We start from the raw sequence: 25,684 nt of genomic DNA on the forward strand, positions 1-25,684 counted from the left end.
TTCACCTTCCCCTGGTGGCGCCACAACTACGATGTGTAATGGAAGGTGAGAGGCAGCGGGGGGGGGGGGGGCGTGCCAAATGTTGGTGTTGTACAGAGCACCACTGAAATTTGAAACCCCAAGGTCTGCCACTGACATGGATAGTACACACATCAAATGAGCAAACATCCCTTAATCAAAAGCGAGGAGTGCTCACAAGGACTCCTGAAGTCGTCTGAATCTGGAAGTTAACTTCATAAATTTCTACTCTCTTTTCCCATCCATTTTTTTCACTGCATTCATTTCCTTCTGAAATATACTTGGAGTTGAGTGTTGATTTCATGCTCTTTATTTCAGCTCATCAGTGAGTGAATGAGTTTCCCCCCCTTACCTCTGGCTATATATACATTATTTACACAATGGGTCCCGCATGATTGGCTGATTCAATTCCCCTCCTGGAGCCTGATTGGGCTGCTCCTGCAGCCCAGTCAGGTTGCTGATTGACTTCCTCCTAGACCCGGATTGAATCATAGAATCATAGAGTTGGAAGAGACCACAAGGGCCATCGAGTCCAACCCCCTGCCAAGCAGGAAACACCATCCAGAGCACTCCTGACATATGGTTGTCAAGCCTCTGCTTAAAGACCTCCAAAGAAGGAGACTCCACCACACTCCTTGGCAGCAAATTCCACTGTCGAACAGCTCTTACTGTCAGGAAGTTCTTCCTAATGCTTAGGTGGAAACTTCTTTCTTGTAGTTTGGTGTCGCGAATTCCTTGCGGTGCTTTTTAGCGAAACGCTCAGAGTCCCAGGTTTCTTTTCAGTGCAGTCTTTTTAATGTGAGCGATACACAAGTATTTACAAAAACAGTCCATACAGAGTACCTGCTCCTTAAGGCAAACGAATACTCTCCACCACAGCACCACCACACCACAGCACAACCACCACACAACCACAACTACTGTTGAACAGGCTTTCCTTTTAAAACAGGTGATAGCCAATTACATTCCTGCTGAGTCACTCTGACCCAGCACTTCACAGAGTATTGCATCAGCCTGTTGAAGCCTGCAGACTTACTCATCATGCTGCGAATCCCAACATTTGGATCCATTGCTCCGTGTCCGCTTCCCTGGAGCAGCAGAAAACAACCTTTCTCCCTCCTCTATGTGACATCCTTTTATATATTTGAACATGGCTATCATATCACCCCTTAACCTCCTCTTCTCCAGGCTAAACATGCCCAGCTCCCTTAGCCCTTCCTCATAAGGCATCGTTTCCAGGCCTTTGACCATTTTGGGCAGCTCCTGCAGACCAATCAATTTGCTGCCTTCTAGGATCTTACCTGCCTATTGTTCTAGGATCCAAGCTCAGTACATAACACCTTCAGTATCAACCATCAGTTACATCAAAGAGCTCTTTGCTCACAACTGACTGTATTTCAGATGTTGCACGGTGCTTTGAGCAGCAGGACACAGTGACATAACGGTGTTACTAGAAATTGACATGAAGTGTATTTACACAACTCCATTTTAAACAATTTGAGGGGAGGGTTACAGGATGCAGAACAGGGGACACTGCGGAAGATAAAGAACTATTCAACTGGAAAAGCCAAAAAATGGGAATTATTTTCATATGTGGTGGAAACACCAATATATTTTAAAAATGGGAAAAAGTTGATAGTTTAATAAGAGATCAGCTACATATATGCAAGGTTCCTCCCCTTTCTTTTTATAGTCCTCCCCAGTACGAAGTACTGTTTTTGCTGCCCATGGCATCCATTTTGTGCTGGCACTCACAGCACTTTTATCAACGTATGATTTTAAAAAACACTGCATTGTAGGGAATGGACACAAGGAACTTGTCTCTTATATGTTGAAAGCATCAAGGTTACTGTATGCAAGCAAGTGAAGATTACAAACCAACCAATCAATAGAATGGATTGATAAACACTGGGAATTTGTGTCAATGAGAACATTAACACATTTTATAAAAATAAACCAGAAAAAGACAGTGGCAAGATATTTTTGAAACAAACTAGGAAGCATTTATTGAATAAAGAAGACAAGGCTTTTGCACTACTTTGAATTAGATTATTTGAAATATGAGTATACAAGCTGGATTTTTTTAAAAAACATTTTTTTATTAAAGATTTCTTGGTTTACAAAAGTATGTGCAATGTCAAGTTACATTTTCTACACATCAGTTTCATTTGTTGAGACATTAGTGTTACATTAGGAAGAAAAGGGGGAAAGCATGATGTGAAGACAAGGGCTTTCTGCCCCTCTTGTTTTCCAGCAACTGGCACTCAGAAGCATTTCTGCCTCCGCTGTGGAGGCAGAGCAGAGCCATCCTGGAGAGGAACCTTTGACAGCCATCTCTTCCATGAATTTCTCTAATCCTCTTTTTTATAGTTTTTATTAAAGATTTTCCTCTGTAACAAATAAACAAAAAGGGGTACCTATAGTGTTTCCACTTTCAATTCATAGTCTTTTTCACAGTTCATTTGCATTCAGTATGAGGCACTGTTATATACTGTACGTTATTTGGGGGGAAAGTGAGAGGAGGGGGAATAATGATCTTTCGTTCTGTTGCATAGTGCTTGTGCAGGGTTTTTATGTCAACCTCACATGGTTAAGTCCTTTATTCATATATTTATTTTTGTTACAAAGCCATCTAGCTCGGTAGCCATTACTGTCTCCCACGGCAGTGAGTTCCATGGTTTAATCATGTGTTGCATAGTTAAACATATTGGCTGATTGATACTGATGAGACAAAAAAAAGAAGTTTGTCTTTTGCTGCCTTTGCATTTTAAAAGAAGATGTGGAAAAGGCACAAGTTATTTATAAAAGTAAGAAAACTTTTCATCAGCTATAAAAACTGGTCCCAGAAGAACCCAGACAGTTTAATCAAGGACAGATTTATCAGTGTCACAAGCACTGGGAGAGACAAGAGCTAATCACTGGGCATCCTGACTGGAGACAACCTCCAGCAATTGACATCTGTAGAGCTGGAGGGCACACAGGAGCACCGCTTTGGTCATTTGCTGCTTTGACAGGGTTGTAAACAGCATACTGAGTTGCAAAAGAACTGCCCAATACAAATGAAAGGAAAAAACATAGTGCAGATTGGAGCTAAACGAGAGGTCAAATTTCCCTGGAATGAGGCTTTCATGCATTGCGTGGAGCAAAACAATCATCTGGGGGAAATGTGTGACTTTCTGAAGCTAAAACTAATGATTGGAGCACTGGTGTGAAATTATAGGAACCTGCCTTAGGTGATCTCCACTTAAGCTTGCGCAGAAGCTGGCTGGGTAGTGCAAATCAGTACAGGATCTTCAGCCCACCATGTTTCTTTGTCCCCCGTTGTTTGAGGTTGGTAGCTCACAAGGCTGCAGTCAAGACAAACACAATGCAAAGGAGGAGGAGCCTTGCAAACGTTTAGGGCAGGAATGTGGCCTGCCAGGCTCCTCTTCTGGCCCACAGGATTCTCTCCAAGCCCTGCCCCTCTTGAGCCCCACACCATGCTCTGTTCAAGTGTTCTTGCCTGGCTGGAAGGTGGCCTCTTGCTTGCCTTTGTTTATGTAACTGCTAAGAAAAGCCTGCCTTTCAGGGATCATATCGTGAACCGAAATGTGAGTAAACTTTTTGTTATTTTACTCAGGAAGACTCTTGTGTCTTTATTCTTTTAAGAGGGATAAAAGGGGACACCAGGAAATAATCTTAACTAAGAGATTCAAACAAATTTGCAAACTAGCTTCCAGCTAAATTAAGGGGAATTTGCTTTGCTACATCACTCACTAGTGTGAGTGAAGGAAGGATAATATTTATTCAATATATCCTTTCCTACAATCCTTAACATTCCTATAGTGACAAGGGTGAGCCAGCAGTAAATAACCAAGCAAGCTGGAGTTAACTCTTTATTAGCAGAACAGGATCTGCACAGGAGTGTCAGGCTTAATGAGCACAGCAACTCAGGTTAGGCTCACCAGGTTCCACCCATCATTGTGGGTGCCCAGCATACACACGTGACATCTCACACATGTGTGACATCACATGCCACAATGGGAGGGCCTGATGTGCAAAAGTTCCAGACAAGGCTGGGAAATGACCCTTGTATGAAATGTTGGAGATTCACTGCTGGTGAGAGTAGACCAGTCTTCTCCACTTGATGCTCTCTGAATGAAGTCAGACTATGTAAGAGCTTCCACTCTCCCACTAGGGATCTCAAGGGTCTTCAGAGCCCCAGGACTTAACTTTCCTTCAGAAAACAACACGTGAACTCTTCGCTTAGATGCCCTTCTGAGATCTGCTTAGCTAAGCACTCTTGCTTCCCCCTTAAGTCCTCTATCAGGTGTGTAAGAAGCCACTTGCTTTCTTCAGCTAACATGGTTAAGCATGGTTAAACAGGAAGTAGTGATGTCCACCAACCTAGATGGCTTTAAAAGAGGATTAAACAAAGAGGAGAGGGCTAGTGATGGCTACTAGCCAGGATGGCTCTGCTCTGCTTCCACAGTGGGAGGCAGCAATGCTTCTAAATGCCGGTTCTGGAAGCCACAGGAAGGGAGACTGCTCTTGTACTTGATTCCTGCCTGTGGGTTTCCCACTGGGGCATTTGGTCAGCCGCTGTAAGAACAGGATGCTGGAATAGATGGCCATTGATCTAATCTAGAAGACTCTTCTTATGTTCTTCTTTGACTCACCACTGGGCTGGCTAGCTCCAGAACTGCTGGCTTTTCCTTTCTCTCCTGCTGTGTCCTAAGTCACTGTGGCAAGGCTTGCTAAACAGCCTAGCTCTTTCCTCTTTCCTTATTCTACCACTCCACCTCCATCCTTTCTCCTCCGCCCAGCTTGAGTCCTTCTATTAATGTGCCACGCACCACACCTTCATCCTCCAGCTGGCCGAGCATTGCTTCTTCTCTGGCAGGGCCAACCTGCCTAGCCTCTCCTGGTTTGTTTGGTTCATCTCGCTACAGCTGACCATCAGGATGACATCATGAGTGGGGGGCTGGTGTGCCAGCAACTTCCTGCGTGCTACAGTTCCCATTATCCCTTACCAGTAGTCGTACTGGGGCTCATAGGAACTGTAAATGAGCAACACCTGGATGACACTTGTTGGGGAAGGCTGCAGGAGAGAAGCTAGATGAACAATCTGCTGTTGTTTTTTTAAAATAATATTTATTAAAGTTTCAAAAAAGTTACAAGAATAAGAAAAAAAAGAAAAAGAAGCAAAACATACAAAATACAGAAAAGTAAAAACAATTAAAAACAAATCAACCTTTCCATGTCTTGTCTTTCATTTGCTTGTTTCCCTGACCTCCTCACACCTCCCTTTTTTGTATTCTAGTTCAATTAGCGATTTCCGCAAATCCTTTCCATTTTTGTTTTTATCTTAATAATTTATCTTAAAATATTATAACTTTACATTCTCAACTATTAACAATCCATTTTTACATACTCCTTTGTAACATTACTGCTAAAACCACATAACTTCATTCCAACATCCTTCTAACATTCCTTAATTTTACAATGTTTCTGTAGATAGTCTTTAAATTTCTTCCAATCTTCTTCTACCGACTCTTCTCCCAGGTCTAGGATTCTGCAAGTCATTTCCGCCAGTTCCATGTACTCCATCACCTTCATCTGCCATTCTTCCCGGGTGGGTAGATCTTGTGTCTTCCAATACTTTGCGATGAGTATTCTTGCTGCTGTTGTGCCATACATAAAAAAAGTTCTATCTTTCTTTGACACCAATTGGTCGACCATGCCCAGGAGAAAGGCCTCTGGTTTCTTCAAAAAGGTATATTTAAATACCTTTTTCATTTCATTATAAATCATCTCCCAGAAAGCCTTAATCCTTGGGCACATCCACCAAAGGTGAAAGAATGTACCTTCAGTCTCTTTACATTTCCAACATTTATTATCAGGCAAATGATATATTTTTGCAAGCTTGACTGGTGCCATGTACCACCTGTATATCATTTTCATAATATTCTCTCTTAAGGCATTACATGCCGTAAACTTCATACCTGTGGTCCATAACTGTTCCCAGTCAGCCAGCATAATGTTGTGTCCCACATCTTGTGCCCATTTTATCATACCAGATTTCACCATTTCATCCTGAGTGTTCCATTTCAACAGCAAGTTATACATTCTTGACAAAATCTTAGTTTTGGGATCTAACAGTTCTGTTTCCAATTTTGATCCCCCCCCCCCCCGGAAGCCAGTTTTCTTGTCCAAATTGTATGCCTCCATTATTTGATAATAATGAAGCCAATCTCGCACTTTGTCTTTTAGTTTTTCAAAGCTCTGCAATTTCAATTTATCTCCCTCTTGTTCCAAAATTTCCCAATATTTTGGCCATTTGGCCTCCATATTGAGCTTTTTCTGAGCCTTCGCTTCCATCGGTGACAACCACCTTGGGGTTTTATTTTCAAGTAGGTCTTTATATCTTGTCCAGACATTAAACAATGCTTTCCTGACAATATGGTTTTTAAATGCTTTATGTGCTTTGACCTTGTCATACCACAGATATGCATGCCACCCAAATACATTATTGAAACCTTCTAAGTCCAAAATGTCTGTGTTTTCAAGAAGCAGCCATTCTCTCAGCCAGCAAAATGTGGCTGATTCATAATAAAGTTTAAGGTCTGGCAGGGCAAATCCACCTCTTTCTTTTGCATCCGTTAGTATTTTAAATTTTATTCTGGGCTTCTTGCCCTGCCAGACGAATCTAGAAATATCTCTCTGCCACTTCTTGAAACAGTCCATTTTATCCAAAATTTGCAGTGTTTGAAACAAAAACAACATTCTTGGCAATACATTCATTTTTATCGCAGCAATACGGCCTAGCAATGAAAGCTTCAAATTTGACCATATTTCTAAGTCTTTTTTCACTTCCGTCCAGCATTTTTCATAATTATCTTTAAATAAATTCACATTCTTAGCTGTCATATTAACCCCCAGGTATTTCACTTTCTTGACCAATGTTAAACCTGTCTCCTTCTGAAACCTCTCTCTCTCAATCAGTTAGATTTTTCTCTAAAACCTTGGTTTTTAACTTATTTAACTTAAAACCTGCAACCCGACCAAATTCTTGAATCAGTTCCAATACTCTTTTAGTACTAGATTCTGGCTCCTGTAATGTCAATACTAAGTCATCTGCAAATGCTTTCAATTTGTACTGTTTGGCTCCGACTTGTATACCCTTAACCAATTGGTCCCTCCTAATCATATTTAAAAGAACCTCCAGGACCGATATAAAAAGCAACGGGGAGATTGGGCAACCTTGTTGTGTCCCTTTCTCTACCTTAAATTTCTCCGTCACCACATTATTAACAATTAGTTTAGCCATTTCCAAAACCTTGACAACCCCCATCCCCTGTAAGTTCTTCTTCATAAAACTCCAAGAGATATTGTCAAAAGCTTTCTCCGCGTCTACAAATATCAAAACTGCCTTGGTATTAATATTCACTTGTAATTTTTCTAAAATGTTAATTATATTTCTCATGTTATCAGACAAGTGTCTACCCGGGAGAAAGCCTGCTTGATCTTCGCGGGGACCCTCAGAAACCGCAGGCGCTGAAGCCTGCGGACTTGGTGACTCGGCGGGCACCTAAAGCGCCCCCGACCCACGAAGAGCCTTTTTAAAGGCTGCGGAGAGGGTACGGGGAGCGGCTTGGTGCTGTGAGTGGACCGCTACTGCAGTGGAGCGAAGCCGCGAGCCATGGCCGGAGACCGCTGACTTTCTTCCCTGAAATTCGGGCTTTAATTAATCCATGAGTAAAATGGAATTTGGACTTTAAAATTTCTACCCTTGAATTCGGTACGACCGGGGATGTGCTAAAGGGAAGTCCGCACCCCCCTGCTTACAGAAGATTTAAAGCAAGGATCGGAGAACTAAGGTGGAGAGTTTTTTCTTTTTGGTGTTTTTTAAAAAGATAATATTTTCATGAATTTGACAGAAGAAGATTTGTGCTGGAGGGTAAGAGTGGAATTTTAGAAGCCTTTGTTTAACCCCCCCCCCCAGATCCGGGAGTGTCCTGTATGTGAGCTGGAGAAAAAGGAACAAGGAGTTTGACAGCTGTCAAAGGAGCTGTCAAACGGGCAGTGAAAGTTAAAAATCTTATTATTTAACACCTTTCTGGACTAAATTTGTTATATTTGAATTAAAGTGGTTGGGAACAAAGTAGTGAAATAACAATGTAACGGACTGTTGGGAAAAGACTATTAAGTAACCAAAATCCCCCTAGGGGAAACATTGAAACACTACAATGGCTGCAGATGGAAAATTACAGGCAGAGATAGAAAGAATGTTTTTTCTCGTGGGAAAGTTGCAGGAGCAGACTACGGCTATGAGTAAACAACTTATAACCTTGAACTCTAAAATAAGTGGCTCTGCTGAATGCACAATGGACTTGACCGGGAAAAAATCTGCAGCTGAATTAGAAGAGATAACTTCGGAACAGGAGGAGAGGGAACAAGGGCCAGTACAGATGGAGAGTACCAACCAGAAGCCTACATTGTCAGAACACAAAGAAGAAGACCTTTGGATTACAAATTTGCGAAAGATGTGAAAGAGGAGGGAGGAAGCCCCTGGAACACTTGGAATATTTGAATTTAAAAGAATTAAGAAATATGATTGGGGCTTCCTCTTTGAGTATGGATTAGCTGACCTTTTGCAGCAGCTGGTACCAAGTACTTTGGATGGAAGAAAATCTAATGAGACTGAGCTAGAACTCCTTCGAGACCCGAGGACCAACAAAGAGGGCTACCAACAAAATCGGCAGAGAGAGACTGACAGGGATTTAAAGGCCTCAGATGTGAGGAATCCAGGCTAAAAACTGTTTTTGTGGACATGGGGACATTGGGAAGGGACAGAAACTGGGGTGGGGGGGAAAGAATTTTTAAAAATATGTTTATGACCTTTGTGTTTGATTATTATGACCTATTTTTAAGATAAAAGGGAAATTCGTGGAAGGAATTCGAGTCGACCTTAGAAAAGGATTTAATATTTATAAGAAAACTGGATAAGTAAAATTTGGCCAAGTAATAAGAATTAAGTATTTTTTTAAAATATATATATATATATATAATAATAATATGTAAAGGATGAGAGATATGAACTTGCTGAGCTAATTTAATTGAATTAGGATGTATGGAGGGGGGTGGGGGGAGGTCAAGAACTGGGGTTAGGAAAGTAAGGATATGAAATTTTATATGTGTTGTCTTTGTCTGTGTGTGTGTGTTTGTGCTTATAAAATGTGAAAACTCAATAAAAATTTTATAAAAAAAAGAAAGCCTGCTTGATCTTTATGCATCTCTTCCACTAATACTTTTTTTAATCTTTTAGCCAAAATATCTGCAAAAATTTTATAATCCACATTAAGCAGAGATATGGGGCGGTAATTCTTAAGCTGTGTCTTCTCAGACTCAGTTTTCGGTATAAGTGTAATGTAAGCTTCCTTCCATGACTCTGGTGCTTTTTTCCCTTCCAAAATTTCATTACAAACTTCCTTTAGTGGTTGTATTATCCAGTTTTTCAAGGATCTATAATATCTTGAAGTTAAGCCGTCCGCCCTGGAGATTTACCCAGTTGCATATTCTGGATGGCACCTTCTACCTCCTGTTCAGTTATTTTATAATTCAGCATTAGCTTGTTTTCTTGAGAGATTTTTTGTACTCCATTTATTTTCAAGAATCGATCTATATCAATTTCTTTCTGTGACCCTTGTGTATATAGTTGTTTAAAATACCTCTGGAAACAATTTCTAATCTCCACTGGGTTCTGTATATTCTTTCCTTCCACTTCCAAATTTATAATAGTGTTAAGTTTTTGTCTTTTTTTCATTTGCCAGGCCAGCAATTTCCCACATTTATTAGCCGACTGAAATGTCTTTTGTCTCATCTGTTTAATTTTCCATTCTATTTCCTGATTCATCATTTTCATATATTGTACTTGATATAACTTTATTTCTCTCAGAATCTCTTGTGACTTTGGTTTCGTTCTCAATTTCTTCTCACCTTCCTTTATTTTCTTCAAGATTTTGTCTTTTTTCTCGTTTTGAGTTCTCTTCTTTATTGCATTCTGTTGTATCAGAAACCCTCTCATAACCGCTTTGCTTGCGTCCCAGATTACTCTTTTTTCAACAGTAGTATTCATATTTATCTCGAAATAATCTCTCAAGGTTTTTTGGGCCTTCTTAGTCAATTCTTCATCCCTAAACAAGGTGTCACCTGAAGGAGCCAATTGGTGCAAGTTTCATCTCCATTTTCACAGTGTTATGGTCGGAGCAAGTTTTAGGGCAAATTTCCACTTTTCTTGTCTTTGGAGCCAGTCTTCTAGTTACCTAAATTTGGTCAATTCTTGTCCATGTCATTTTGGCTTCAGAGAAGAAAGTTCCCTCTCTACCCAAGGGGTTCTTTGTTCTCCAGATGTCAACTAAATCCAAGTTATCAGTCATCTCAAAAAAGGTTTTTGGTAGTCTGCCGTCCTTAGTAACTACCTGTCTCTGTGCCTTGTCCATATTTGTAGATACCACTCCATTCATATCTCCCATCATGATCATATTGTAGTCCAAATAGTCCATCAGAGTCTCATGCAACTTTTTTAAAAAATCTGATTTTTCCTCATTTGGTGCATAAACTCCTACTATCAAGAATTTCTCTCCTTGTAGTTGAATTTCAATTGCCACAAATCTTCCTTGGTCATCTTTAAATATAAATTTCAGTGATAGGCTCTCCTTTGCATAGATTACTACTCCTCTTTTTTGACTTTGTCCGATGAAATAAACTCTTGGCCCAATCTTTTATTAATCAATATTTTCCTATGTAGCCTTATCACGTGTGTTTCCTGTAGACAAATCAAGTCCAATTGTTCCTTTTTTAATAAATGGAAGACTCTTTTCCTCTTTTGAGGGGAGTTAAGTCCATTAGTATTCCAGCTTAATAGTTGCAGAGCCATGATGTAGTTACTCTGATTTTCCTCCAACTGCACCAAGTGCTTGCTCTTGTTATGTCAGTGGTGTTATTATCACTTTCTCTGGGCAGTCCAGTCCAAAGGGTAATCTTGCTATGTCTAGTATTCCTCTTTTTAGTAATCCTCTGTCCAGTGCTTTTTGTTCTGGTCCTCTGTCTGTTGGTTCTCTGTCCAGTGCTCTTGACTCTTCTCCAGATTCTTTCTGCAAGTCTTCTCCGTGATCTTTCAAAAATTTTCCTTTGTCATCCACTGATCTTATTTTTATCTTTCTTCCTTTAAAGCTAAAAGATAGGCCTTGGGGAAATTCCCACCTAAAAACAATTCTATTCCTTCTCAGCAGGGCAACCAAATCTCCATAATTGGACCTAAGGTCCAAAAGATGTTTCGGAATATCTTTAAATATTCCCACTCTTAACTGATGTATTTCCAAGGTCTTCTGAAAGTGCAGGCTCAAAATTTTGTCTCTCTCCTCTTTTGTTCGAAGGGTAATCAGACAGTCTCTCACCCTGTTCTTCTTCCCCCCTCTTCCAAGTCTAAAAGCACTCACTATCTTAAATTCTTCTTTCTCCAAGTCCAAATCCCAGAAGTCTGCAAATTCCTGCATAAGAAAGTCTATCAGACTGTCCTTCTTTAATTCAGGCACAGCTCTGATCCTCAAGTTCGTTTGTTTCTCCTTAAGTTCAATCATAGAAAGCGTTGACCTGTGATCCTCAAGTTGCCTCTGTATGTCTGGTATCTTCTCCTCTACGGCGGCTGCTTTTTCCTTAGCTTCTTCAGCAGTCTGTTGAGTCAGAGTAGATTCCTGTAGCAATTTCTCAATAGTTTCTGTATTAGTATTCACCTTTTGACCCAAATTGTTGATGCTTATAGTGTTTTGATCAATTTTTGTTGATGCTTCAACCACTTGTTTACTTAATTTTTCCAGTGATTCATTTATCTTACCTAATGCAAGTGCTAAAACTTCTTCAGATGACATACCTTTTGACTTAGGTTGTGTAAATGCAGCCGCAGATGAGGCAGGAGGACCAGATGTTGATGCTCTTCGCTGAAAAGATTTCCCAGACCTCGTTGTTTTGTCTTGGAGTGAGTCTACTTTTTCTTTTCCATCTGTCATAACACTTTAGCTGAATGCCCAAGGTCAATCCCACGGCCACAATTTGTTTTGAAGTGGAAAATTCCCCTGGCCCAATTATTGTAACAATTTCAGAAACTTCCTCTAGGGGGACACAGTAACAGTCTGTACTTATTGCATTAAATAGTAGCACTTTTTAAACCCCCATTTCACAAAGTAAAAACAGTTTCAATTTCAGTTACTTTTCAGTTACTTCCCCTTCTTTCTAAGATCAGGAGGAAACAGCCAGAAACAATGTATCTCCCTTGCAGAGCTGGCTGTCAAAAAGTATTCTATTCACAAACAGTGCATTTCACAATGCGGCAGTCTTATTGTCCATTGGCAGTCCGTTCCCAGGTTTGAGCAATAGATTTTTATTTCCTTCCCTCTCTCTTGCAGGCAAATATAGTCCAAACCTCTCCCCCCTCCTCTCCTGCAACCAAGGGGGGAATTCACTTATTTTGATGTTGGGATTTTAGTCCTTTCCGATCAACTTTCCAAGGCTTTGGCTTACAACTTCTTTGCTTTAGTCTATTTACAAAAAGCGGAAGGTGGACTTCCTGTTTATGCCTCCCCGCTCCGGTACCGAATTAGAACTTTTTTCCCTTCCTTTTTTCAATTTATCCTACTCACGGGTAGTTGCTTTTGTAGTCGAATTGTCACAGGAAAAAGTCAGCATTCTCTGGTAACGGCTGTGCGGCTTCGCTCCGTGGAAGAAGCAGTTGACTCACAGCACCGCGCCACTCGCCCGCTTCGCTCCGGAGCCCGTAGTCGGGTTTCCTTGCAAATTGGGGGGGGCGCAAAGGGTGCCCGCCGAGTCCCACGCTCACAGACTTCACCTGCCTGTGATTTTTGAAGGGTCTCCGTTTCGCCGCAGCGGTACAGACCCGATTTCCGCAGAGCTGGTCCCTCAAAGTCAGAGGGAATCCGCCATTACCGATGGCGCTAACCCGGAAGTCCCTGCTAGATGAACAATCTGAGGCAGCTTCCTATTTCCTCTGTGGGACCTTTAATATATATATTCCAATTTCTTGCTTGAGATGGCACAAACAGTAAGTCACAATCAGAGTGGCATTTCTTTTACAGGCTGCTGTGTGCAACTGGGTGACCTAAAAATGAAATTTTAATGCCTTCAGTTGTTCTCCCAACCCTCTACCCCCGCCTCAGTTGCTAAATGCACAATTTGTAGAATCTGGGGCTTTTTTGCAAGTAAAATGCCACTTCTTGAGAGTTCCAGGCAAGACATTCATCTGAGTCCTAACTCTGCCATACTCTGGAAGGAACAAGCTACTGCTAGTAGAAAATTAAATTAACCTGTGCGTGTTTGCTTATTATTCTTAATTTTCCAGTACTGGACAGACTACTATTTACAGTGGAATATGTCAGAATATCCTGGAGTGAAGAACGTCCGTTTTCCTGATGGCCAGATATGGAAGCCGGATATCCTTCTATATAACAGGTAGGCTTACATGGTGCAAAAGGTGGGAATTGTTGTTGTTGTTGTTGTTGTTGTTATACATAGTTTTCATACCCTGCCCTTACTCCAAGATAGGAACACAGGATAGCTGATGACATAGAATATGCAACAGAGTACAAAACAATATACAATAAAATCAGTCTCAAATCCATGATCAAAGACACTTTAAGCACAAATCTGCAGCATCAAGTAATAAGTACCATCTCTTTATGTTCTACTGAGCTGAATACAGCTTCTGGGAGCTCACAAACAGGACTTGTAAGAGGGGCATTTGCAAGGGCGTTTTGAGAAGGAGGCCTCACTGTGTGTACAGGGCCAAGAAACATGGATGGTGAGGGAGCTGTTGCAGTGACCTACCACACCTGTGCCATGTTTCTATTTCTGCTGGTGAAAGTGCAAAACTATACCTGCAGCAACTGCAAGCTGGTTGCCTTGCTGGAAGAGAAAGTACAGCAACCTGAGGTCTGCCTACCCACACTTCGAGCTACTGGGCAAGATGAAAAAATTATCACGATACCAGAGTGGACTGTCTTGGGACAGAGATGCAGGGGGGATGCCTCTAGGGAGGAGGGCGTTCACTCCATGCAGGAGACAAATCCCAGAAGAATGTGACACACAGAAGTGGGACGGTCAGGAGCCGTGCTGTGTCACTGTAGTTTCAAAATTGATTTCACCTCAGACACCTTGCTGAGGAGCAAGGACAGCAGTTAGTTCGGTATTTTTATTTATTTACTTGATGGGGGGGGCAGCTGCCTCCTGGCTTTATCCATGCTTCCAGGTGATGTTGTCAGAAAAGATTTGGCTTCTTGGACCATGGTCCCAATTCCATGAGGAACAACATCTGGCAAGATATAGGTTGTATCTCACAATGGTTGGCAAGAATGTGTTTGCTAAGACTCTTGTGAACCTGATCAGGAGAGTGTTAAACTAAATCCTGAGGAGGAGAGAGACAGTATTACAGATAAAAGGGGAATACCTGGTACCGGGAATAATAGCTTCTTTGATGCACAGGAAAGTGAGGTGCTGCTGCTGAAACCTGCTAAAGGGCAGGAAACTGCAAGAAGGAGGCAGCTGGAGAGAAGAACTCATGGTTTCAGTTGTCTCTACACAAATGCACAGAGTATGGGAAACAAGCATTTGCACTCTTATTACAGGATGGCAAATATGACCTGGAGGCATTGCTGAAACCTGGTGGGATGAGACTCGTGACTGAAATGTAGGAATTGAGGGGTATAATCTGTTCAAAAGAAATCAACCAAACAGGAAGGGAGAAGCAGCAGCATTATACGTAAGGGATGTGTACGCTTGTGAAGAAATCCAATACCTGCAGCATGGAAGGCAGATAGAGAGTGTATGGGTAAAAATTATGTTATATCATGTTGTTATTATTTATTCTTTGTAAGCCATTTAGGGATTCACTTGAATGAAAAATGGCATAGAAATCTAATAAATCAAATCAAATAAATAAATAATCAAAATGGTGTGCTTACGGGGGAGTGTGTGTCTGCTGTAGACCTCCAAGCCAGACTGAAGCGCTATGTCCAAGCAATTTTTTATCCCTGTGATTTCCCTAGGAAAACCCTCATTTTCTCACTAAATTGGTGGAAACAGCAATCTATGGAAAACCTGTTTGCCATTTGCTCTGATTCAGTGGTAAAACATGGGCTTTCCCAGGGAAAGCACCAGGATAAAAAGCAACAATGCTTGGACAAGGAGTTTTAAAGCCGAGACGTGTGTGGAAGTCTGGAAGAGTCCTAAGTGTGCTCTTTCAACCTAGCACAGCAAATCCACTTTGGTTTTGAAAGTGATGAGTAAATGCATTGAAAAGTATGGGATGAATGAATGATGATCAGGAACCCAGATAAATACCTGCAAGCAAATTAGGATGTATAAGTTCCTTACAAACAAATGACAATGAATTCTCAAGAACAATCAGTCAAAACCTACCCACCATGCAAACTTCATACAAGCAGTTCTGGATGAAAGCCGAATAAACAGGTTGTCCAGAGAAACTGGAACTGCTGTTCAAAATTCTTACTTTTTTGAATTTTCTGATGCAGTTTGACAACCAAAAATGTGTAGTTCAGGACAAAGAATGCACAAAATGTATACTAGTGCCACTGGTGAACAAAAATGAATAATATTGGTGGAAATGGATTGCAAAAATGCATCTGTTGGACAAAAAGGTGTGTGTTCAGAGAAATGTGCATGAAATTTCATACAGATTCTCATGTAGCTTGTTTGTTTTTTTGTAAATGCTTTTTATTAACTTATTATTACAGCACATACACACACGGCATGTGGAAAACAAACTACAAAACTACAAATGAAAACACAAAATAAATGAAAAACATATAGTGGTACCTCTGGTTACATACTTTATTCGTTCCGGAGGTCCATTCTTAACCTGAAACTGTTCTTAACCTGAAGCACCACTTTAGCTAATGGGGCCTCCTGCTGCTGCCACGCCACCGGAGCACAATTCCTGTTCTCATCCTGAAGCAAAGTTCTTAACCTGAGGTACTATTTCTGGGTTAGCAGAGTCTGTAACCTGAAGCGTATGTAACCCAAGGTACCACTGTATACCCATATATCTGCGAGTATCTGCATGCGGACTTATGTTAGTGTGATGGCCTGGGATTCCGATTCAGAGGCTGAACCAGAGGAATCCCAGCCTGCACAGGAGTCCCCGCCTCCAGGGCCGGCTGAACTGGGGCAGGGCCTTGATTCTGAAGTGCCTGCACCTGTGCCGGATCCTCAGGAGCAGGTACCAGGTGATCCCACTCTGGCTCCAGAGGTGGTTGAGGACTCAGTGCCTGCAGGTGAGTCTCCCCCTGGGCCCAGTAACCCTTTAGCCTCTCCGGAACTGCAGAGGCTCAGGGCAGAGAGGCGAAGGGAACTGGTTTCTCCCAGGAGGAGTGCTCGCCTTAAGGCCAAGAGAGGCGGGTCTCCTAGGGGCCGGGACCGCCCCTGGCCTCAGAACAGATAAAGGTCAGTCGGCCCGGTCCCAGGTTGTGGGAGCAACGTCGTTGTTGAGTTCCTGTTCCTGCCCGGGCCCAGACCTGACTCTCCAGTGCTCCTGTCCCCGCCCGGCTTCCTGCTTCGGACCTCGCCCCGCTCCTTGTGGACTGATTCCAGGCTAGTGACCCAGGACCGGACTTTGACTACGCCATCGGTAACCTTTTCCCCAGGATCAGCACAGTTAGCCAATCTTTAATTCTTATTCTAATTCTAGTAGATTTCATTCCTCCTCAATGCAGGTCTGATTTTAAACTCAATAAACTGTTTCTTTCTCATTTCGTCTTTTCTACCCTTCTCCATATGTTGTATTTGTAAACCATATTTTGTTTTGCAAAAATTATTCCAAGCAAGTCCAGGTTTTAATTTGAGGGCACTGTTTGTTTGTTTTTTTAAAAAAATCTCTGTACTTTCCCTGCTCTTTTTGAAAATTTTGTTTAGACTGTTCCCTAATTGCATCCGTCAGTTTTGCCAACTTAAGGTAATCAAATAATCTCTCTTGCCACTCTTTTGTGTATCACTCTTGTGTATCAGAGTGATAAAAGCTTCTTCCCATGATTTTGGTCTTTTCCCCTTTTTCAAAATTCCATTCATGACTTTTTTTCATCGGATCTGACAATATGTCTTCTAATTTTTTGTAATACACTGCAGATAAACCGTCTGTACCTGGTGACTTTCCTGTCTTTGCTTTGGAAATTGATTGTTGCACCTCCATCATGGTTACTGGGGAGTGAGAATATATTAGGAAAAGTGAGGGCGATTTCAATAGAAAGGTTTCAGCTTAAGAATGGACCCCCGGGACAAATTAAGTTCGTAACCAGAGGTACCACTGTATTACTGTCTCTCTCTCTTCTTTGGGTTATATTTTCTTGGATGTAGAAGCCTTGAATCACCGCTTTGCTTGCATCCCATACGGTATTTATATCAGTTCCCCAGTTTAAGTTGTTATCAAAGTATTCTATTGAAATCACCCTCACTTTTCCTAATATATTCTCATTGTTTAGGATGTTTTCATTAATTTTCCATCTTCTTCTTGTTTTTCTTCCTTCTCTTATTTCCAGCATAGTTGGATTGTGATCTGATAGTGTTTTTGATTGAATTTCTGCTTTTTTATCTTTAGTAATAAGTTTTTTGAGACCCAAATTTTATCAGTTCTCCCTGCAGAATGTTTTGATTCTGAACAGTGTGTGAATTGTTTCTCATTTGGGTGTTTAACTCTCCATGCATCTTGAAGATTGAAGTTTTCTACCAGTTGGAAGTAGGTTAACAGTAATCTCTCTTCTATACTTTCTCTCTCTCGCATTGTGCTATTCATATCGAGTGAGGTAACACAGTTTAAATCTCCTAATAATATGATCTTTTTGTCACAATAGTCCAGCAGTTTATCCTCCAGTTTTTTGTAAAATTCCGCCTTCTTATCATTTGGTGCATAGATTCCAATGATAATTATTTTTTCTTTTTGATATGCCACTTTTATTGCCATCATTCTCCCTTCTTCATCCTTAAATAAAGGCTCTAGGTTGAATCTTGAGTTTGCATATATAACTACCCCTCTTTTCTTAACAACTGAGGAAATAAATTCATCACCTAGTTTTTTTATTAATCAACACTCTTTTATATTATATTTATTTTTTCAAAGTAGATGGCGATGAAGACGAAGAGTTTGGATTTGACACCCCACTTTATCCCTACCTCTCTAGGTTCCCCTTTTCCCTACAATTCCGCCCTCCTAATGTCTTACAATACTTCCTCCAAAATTTCTCTACCTCACTTTCTGTTGTAAATCTTTTTCTACTTTGCTTAAAGGTAAAGAAAATATCTTCTGGAATTCCCATCTGAAGGGGGTGTCATTCTTTTTCAATGCCTCAGCTAAGTATTTATATTTTACCCTATTCTTTAGCAATCTTGCAGGAATTTCTCTTAGTATTATAATATCTTTATCATCAATTCTCAGCCCCCTTTTCCTGTTAGTTTGTAGGATTTTATCTTTTAGAATTCGAAAATTCAAGAACACAAGACAATCTCCTGGCCATTTATTGGACCTCACAAACCTTGATTTGACCCTGAACACTTTGTTCATACAAATAAAGAAATATTCTTCTTGGATTTCTAGCCATTTTGCCAGCTCCTTTATTATCAGTTCCTCGATACTCTCTTCTTGTCACTCTCTTATTCCTCAAAATCTCAGCATCTGTTCTCTCTGTTGCATCTCCTGTGTCACAACTGCATCCAGCATTGTTTCTTGCATCTTTTTTTAATTCCACAAGATCTTCCTTCATTTTCTCTTGGCTTTTCTTCATCTCTTTGCACTCATTCTGGTTCTTTTTCAATGCTTTGTCCGACTTATTGGATTTCATTTTTAATTCTTGCATATCTGTGTCTAATTCCTTACTTTTGTCAGAGAATTTTTCAATCTGTACAGAGAGGTCCAGAACTATGTTTGAGTTCTGCTCTATCTTATTTCCCATTAAATCTAATTTTACATCTAACGCTTTCATATTTTCATTCATCTCTTTTTTCATACCCAGTATCAGTTCTTTAATATCTATTTTTTAAATAATATTTATTAAAAATTTCAAGTATTACAAAAAGCAAAAGTAAAAACAATAACAATAACACCAGAAAAAAACAAAACAACACATCACAACAAGAAAAAAGAGAAAAAAACACAACTAATCTTCCCAACTTATTTTTCATTCACTTATTTCCTTGACCTCCCTCCTCACACCTCCCTTTTTTGTATTCTAATTCAATTATCTATTTCAGCAAATCCTTTCCATCTTTTCTTATTTTTGTTCTGTAATTAATCTCAATATAATATAACTTTACTTTCCCTCCTTTCACCAATTTTTTCTTTTTTTCTTCTTCTTCCCTTAACCTTATTTTAACATTAAAACTAAAATGCTTGTGTGTGTTTAATTCTTTATAACATTTCTGCATAAAATATCAATCCATCATTTTTCTATCACTCATTAATTTTGCAATATTTCTATATATAAACTTTAAATTTTCCAATCTTCTTCCATCAACTCCTCTCCCTGGTTTCGGATTCTGCCAGTCCTTTCCATCAATTCCATTCCATCAACCTGGGGATCTTATGTCCGAGGCTCTTAACTCTTTTCCATGTCCCTTCCGCAGATCTTCATATCCTTTAATGCTTGGGTGCAAGTCTCGAGAGAGCTCCATCCTAACATTACTTTTATTCCTTCTGGACAGTTCAACCAAATTTCCATAGTTGCTAGGGTCTGAACAGTGTTTCAGAACATATTTCAAAATTCCTCCAGATCCAAAGGCCCCCAAAACTTCAATCTCCTTCAAATCCAAGTCCATATTCCAAAAGTCAATTAATCCCTGGATAAAGAGATCTTTCCAACTTTCCTTCTTCAGTCCAAGCCGGGATCCAATCCTCAAAATCTGGCTTTTTCTAAATTCAATCATAAAGGTAAAGGTAAAGGTACCCCTGCCCGTACGGGCCAGTCTTGACAGACTCTGGGGTTGTGCGCCCATCTCACTTAAGAGGCCAGGGGTCAGCGCTGTCCGGAGACACTTCCGGGTCACGTGGCCAGCGTGACATCGCTGCTCTGGCAAGCCAGAGCCGCACACGGAAACACCGTTTACCTTCCCGCTGGTAAGCGGTCCCTATTTATCTACTTGCACCCAGAGGTGCTTTCGAACTGCTAGGTTGGCAGGCGCTGGGACCGAGCAGCGGGAGCGCACCCCGCCGCAGGGATTCGAACCGCCGACCTTTCAATCGGCAAGTCCTAGGCAGTGAGGCTTTAACCCACAGCGCCACCTGCGTCCCCAAATTCAATCATAGAAGGCCTCAATTTATAGTCCTCAATTTGCTTCTGTAGAACTAAGGATCCCGCTTGTGTTATTTTAGGTTCAAAAACAACAACTTTCTCCTTTTCCTCCACCATTTGTTCTGCCAGGGTAGATTCCTGTGCCAGGTCCTGAATTATTTCTGTGTTAGCACTCGCTTGTCCCATATTAGTCACTTTCTGTTCCAAATTATCCATTTTAAAAGTCATATCATCCATCTTTCCATGAATCTCTTCCAGCAAATAGTTCGTCTTGCATAATGCAGTCAAAATAGCTTCTCCTATCAACATTTTGAATGGTCCAAGGTCAATCTCTGGTTCTCAGAATCCTTATCTTGCAGCTGGAGGCCTCCCAGTTACACTCAGTTCTTTAATATCTAAATTGGGCTCGATCTCTATTGTGTAATGGCTTCTTGATTGTGTTCCAGGTGTTGCCGAGGTTACACCTGTTGCCAAGGTTACACCTGTTACCTGTTTTTTCTTTGTTGTCATGTTGCTATTTATGTATTATCTATATGTTCCCCTTGTGAATTGGTTCTTTAATACCTTATTCTTTTCGTGGTAGTTTTATAATTAAGAGTAAGAAAGTGAAAAGTTTCTTCAAGTTCTCATCCTATGTCTAATCTAGTTTTCTATGTTCTTTATGGTTTCTCCCTATTTTTCTCCTCCTCCTCTTGCTGTCTTCCCTCTATTTTTATTATTTTAGTCTTGAATTATGGAGAGAGCTGTAGCTGAATCGCTCAGGCTTTCGAGGCATCTCATAGAAAGGGAAGGCTGGGGTTCTCCCTCTCTCTTGCCAGGAGCCATTGAGCCATTGAGAAACCCCTTTTTGTGCCGCTTGGCTCAGTCAAAGCTCAGAATCTTTTTCTGAGCCCTTTTAGGGGTATTGTGTTGCCTTCACTCCCCCTTTCACTCTTTTCTATGACTGAGTCATCCCGACAAGCTCGCTGGATGAACTCACGACCTTTATGTGATCGCGACTGATCCGGAAGTCTCTTTAAGCCTCACATGCAGCTTTTTAAAAAAACTGCAAAGTGATGCGGAAATGAGATTAAGTGAATTGAAGATTGAAAAAAAATGAGGGATTGAGAGAAACTGAAATTAACACATCTTTCTATCTCTACCAGTGGATAATCAAGTTATGGTTTGGCAAACTGCACAGAATTGTCACTTAATTGTGCAATATGGTTGCTGTTATTATGATTCTTTCATTTCAGCCTTAATCACAAAGTCACATTGCATTATGAGAAAGAGCACTTAATTTTGATTCAATGTAATTCACGTCTATACCAAGAATGTCATTTCCTTAATATAACGCAAACAATCTCGCCAGAAGAGGCTTTTACATTGAATAATAAACATGTACCTCATTTTTGAACTAGAAAATCTCATTAGAACTTCATAAGATTTCCTGCAAAACATTTTACACAAGTGGCCCTGGGTTCAGATAACAGCTCCAAGACAAATAGAAGTAATTCATGTCAATTTTTCTTTTTTTGAATGTTAAAGTATGGTCCACAGCTCAGATGCAGAGCACACACTTTGCATACAGAAAGTCCCAAGTTCAACCCCTGGTATCTTCAACTGACCAAAAAAATAAATGGTCTGGAAACCAAGCCTTATGAGGAAAGGGTGAGAAAGTTGGGTCTGTTTAGCCTGGAGAAAAGAAGACTAAGAGGTGATTTGATGGCCACCTTTAAATATCTGAAGGAATTTCATGTCGCAGATGGAGCAAGCATGTTTTTGCTGCTCCAGAGGGTAGGACCCAAAGCAATCAATTCGAATTACAAGAAAGGAGGTTCCAACTCACCGTTAGGAACAACTTTCTGATGGTAAGAGTTGTTTGACAGTGGAAAGGACTCCCTCAGAAGGTGGTGGACTCTCCTTCATTGGAGGTTGCTAAGCAGAAGTTGGATGGCCATCTGTCAGGGATTCTTTACCTGTGTTGTGGTTCTGGACAGCCAAGAGTTAACACTCCAGAAGCGTTCACTGGGTGCATTGCCCACATGACCCGGGCATTTTCCTTTGATCTGTGCTCTGTGGGGGCTGAGCTCTCTCTGGAGAGCAGTCTGTCTGAGAATGTGAGCAAGGTAGTTTCATTTTTGTTAGAGACAGTGTGCTGCGAACATGCAGCTAGATTCTGTGGGTTTTCTTTTCCGTTTGTTATGCTTCTAAATAAAGAGTGTTAGAATAGAAGCACTGGTGTCGAGCTGAGTTATTGAAGACACCACGTTGACACAGAGAAGCCATTTTACTCTGTGTGTGAACTCTGCTATTATCCGGCAACTGAGAAGAGTGGCAGCGCGTGAGTGGAAGCGTGTGGGCGCCATTGGAGTTTGTCGGAGTGGCAGTAAATCAAATTTATTGCAGGGCTGTTGCAGCAGACTCAGTGGGTCAAAGGATTTACGACCCACAAACTTTAACAACCTGGGATTCCTGCACTGCAGGGGGTTGGACTAGATGAACCTTGGGGTACCTTCCAACTCTACAATTCTATGTAGCAGGCTGTGTTGAGATCTGGGGTGGACCCTTCTCTGCCTGAGACCTTGGAGACCTGCCACAAATCAGAGAAAACATATGCATTACCCACACTTGTTTTTTGCCCCGCTCTTTCTAGGCACATGTTCAGTATCAATACACCAAGCTCTCCCCGTGAAAACCTGCTCTTTAGCACTCAGTTGGAGCACATTTGAGTTTTCCATGGATTGCCGTTTGCTCCCATTGAGCTTTAAGGAACGTGTTTTCCTTGGGAAAGCTCCAGAGGGGGGAAGGGCTGCTTGGACATGGACCTTTAAAGTGTGGAGCATGCCTGGAAAGAGCAGAGGAAAGGTAAGTGTGGATAAGCCCTCAGTACAAGACTGGTTTATATGTCAATATGTTTGGTGAGGCTGATGATAACCATAATCACAAATAATGCATAGTTTTTGTATTGTATTGTTTTGTTTATAAATTATAAACTGGGGATTCCATAGCAGTGCACAAAGATATTAAGCCAAGCCTACATTTGTGTGCCCCATTCTTAACCCTACTTATCTGGGAGTGAGCCCCATCAAATCCCGAAGGACTTAGTTCTGAGCATTGCACTGCTTGTTCTTTGGGGTTATTAACTGTGCTCTTGTGTGTTTACCTTAACGATCAGCATCTATCACAGAAGGCTTAACTGAATTAAGAGGGAGGGAAAATTCATTGCTGAAATGCCCCACTTTTTAGCCTCCCTGTTGCTCCAGCTCAGTCTGGGTGAGCCTTTCTGTTAGGCAGAGTGAGGCAGCAGCCCCAGGGAGTAGGAACTCAGTGGCAACTTGGTAAGGTTTGCAGTCTAGATATAAATTATTCCAAAATGGAGGGGATGGTCTTGTCCAAGAGATAAGCCCACATAAGTAATGCTTAGATCAGGGGGCAACAAACTTTTTCAGCAGGGGGCCGGTCCACTGTCCTTCAGACCTTGTGGGGGGCCGGACTATATATTTTTTTTGGGGGGGGGGATGAACGAATTCCTATGCCCCACAAATAACCCAGAGATGCATTTTACACATTCTACTCATGTAAAAACACGCTGATTCCTGGACCACCCGTGGGCCAGATTTAGAAGGTGATTGGGCCAGATCTGGCCCCCGGGCCTTAGTTTGCCTACCCATGGCTTAGATGGACACATGATCAAACAACGCTCCAGCTTTAAATATCTGGGTATGTGACCCCCCCCCCCTTGGCAGTTGGAAATCCCTTATAGAGGCAGCAAACCTTCAGCTTGGAGGGCAGCTACAGCAGTTCTAAGCCTAGCAGATCTATACTGATCGCTCCTGTGACATGTACAAGCACTGGTCAAGGAAGATGGGATGGGGGGAGCACATTGCCCCGGACAGCGCGATCCTGGTGGGGTTCCATAGTGGCTGCCCCACCACGCTGGGCGCCCTGCCCCCACAGGTGGCATGCCCCGCCCCCAGAACGCACATCCCACCCCTTTGGGTGGTGCCCCCGCCCCCAGGATGTGTGCCAGCCCCGCTCCCACTGCTCTCCGCCACCCGTGTACAGGCTGTGCTTCTGCAAATACTGGTAGATGGGAAGTGCAGTTATTGGGATGCAAGAGTTGGGTGCTCAGCATGGAACCCCTGTGCTCTTTCAAACTTCCTTGCTGAATGCTGAGAAACGGCAAAGCTCTCTCCCTCCCTCTGTGTGTGCACATATATAAAAACATCTGAGGCACATCATTAAAAAACTTATGCCATAGCTTCCCCAAAGCTGCCTTCTCATCTCCTGCTGTTTAGCTGGCAAATTGCCCTTTGGAAATGATGTTCTGCATTCATGGCTGTCCATGCTCATTTATCTTGCCAAGCTGGACACTGTATCCATGCACAGTGACTGGTATTTATGCGCTGGAGAGAAGTGCCTGCCTTGTGACTGCATGTCTGAGAGTGGGATTAAGCTTGACAGGGTGCTTAAATATTCCCAGGTCGATTGTCTTCTTGCTTTTCACTCTTTTGTTCCTTTGTACTCTCCAGGGACTTTTTGCATGCAAAGCAAATGCTCTACCAGGAAGGGAGGTCCCTGAAGACAAGGACCACCCTAAACCTGGAGCGGACACTGCCTGGCTAACATCCTTAAAGGTGAACTACCAGAACTGCATTATAATTTGGAGCCTGCCTTTGTGAGGATACAGAAAATTTGCTTTCTTTGGTCCTGCCTTGGCTAGAGTAAAAACATAGAATAATATAAGCTTTTTGGGGATGTCAGTTCTTCTTGGGTAGCCTTTGCAGGATCAAAGGGATCCCTGCTTCTCTTTAGCAATTCAACACATTTCCATAGCAGCATAGCCCTTGATTCATCTGGAGTCTGTGTTCTGCACTGAACCGTTTTTTAATTTATTACTGGCTTTGAATAGCTGAAGATCAAAAGCCCCTGTTAGTTTTCATATGATTTTACATGCTACCTTTGGTGAAAGCGAAAGTGCCACAGTGCAAGTGGGGGTGAGGCTGCTTTAAGATTCCCATTCATCCTTCATCTTCGGCTGCGAGTGGATTGGACAGCAATCCCTTGCCCTCTAACAGAGAAACAAGTCCCTTTCAGCTTGGTGGGGTGCACAAAAAAACCTCAGCTGCAGTCAGGCAACAAGCTACTTAGTGCAAATTTGAATGTGGGGACCCTGGGAACAAGGTGGGACCTTGAGCTGGTCACTCTCTCTCCTCCTAACTTACCTCACAGTGTTGTTGTGGGGATTAAATGAGGACTGGGAGAACCATGTATAGCACCTTGAATCCTGCAACATCTGGAGAGCCACAGGTTCCCCAGGCCATGTTAATACCAAGGCTGGG

The 25,684-nt window shown here is 41.7% G+C and overlaps 1 protein-coding gene across 5 annotated transcripts in view; it reads left to right on the forward strand.

Moving 5' to 3' along the window:
• The window catches only part of LOC307202934 (neuronal acetylcholine receptor subunit alpha-7), a 107,988-nt gene that overhangs the window by 59,457 nt on the left and 22,847 nt on the right, over positions 1–25,684 (forward strand). For 4 of the 5 annotated variants that reach the window (XM_079953368.1, XM_079953367.1, XM_079953369.1 and 1 more), the window contains one exon: positions 13,412–13,521. In XM_079953368.1, the coding sequence (XP_079809494.1) occupies positions 13,412–13,521 (110 nt within the window). Of the gene's footprint in view, positions 1–3,588; positions 3,609–13,411; positions 13,522–25,684 lie in introns of those variants that run through there. The other variant, XM_079953371.1, reaches the window with a different exon arrangement.

The sequence above is a fragment of the Podarcis cretensis genome (assembly GCF_951804945.1).
Source record: "Podarcis cretensis genome assembly, chromosome: 14".
In the NCBI taxonomy this organism is placed as follows: domain Eukaryota; kingdom Metazoa; phylum Chordata; class Lepidosauria; order Squamata; family Lacertidae; genus Podarcis; species Podarcis cretensis.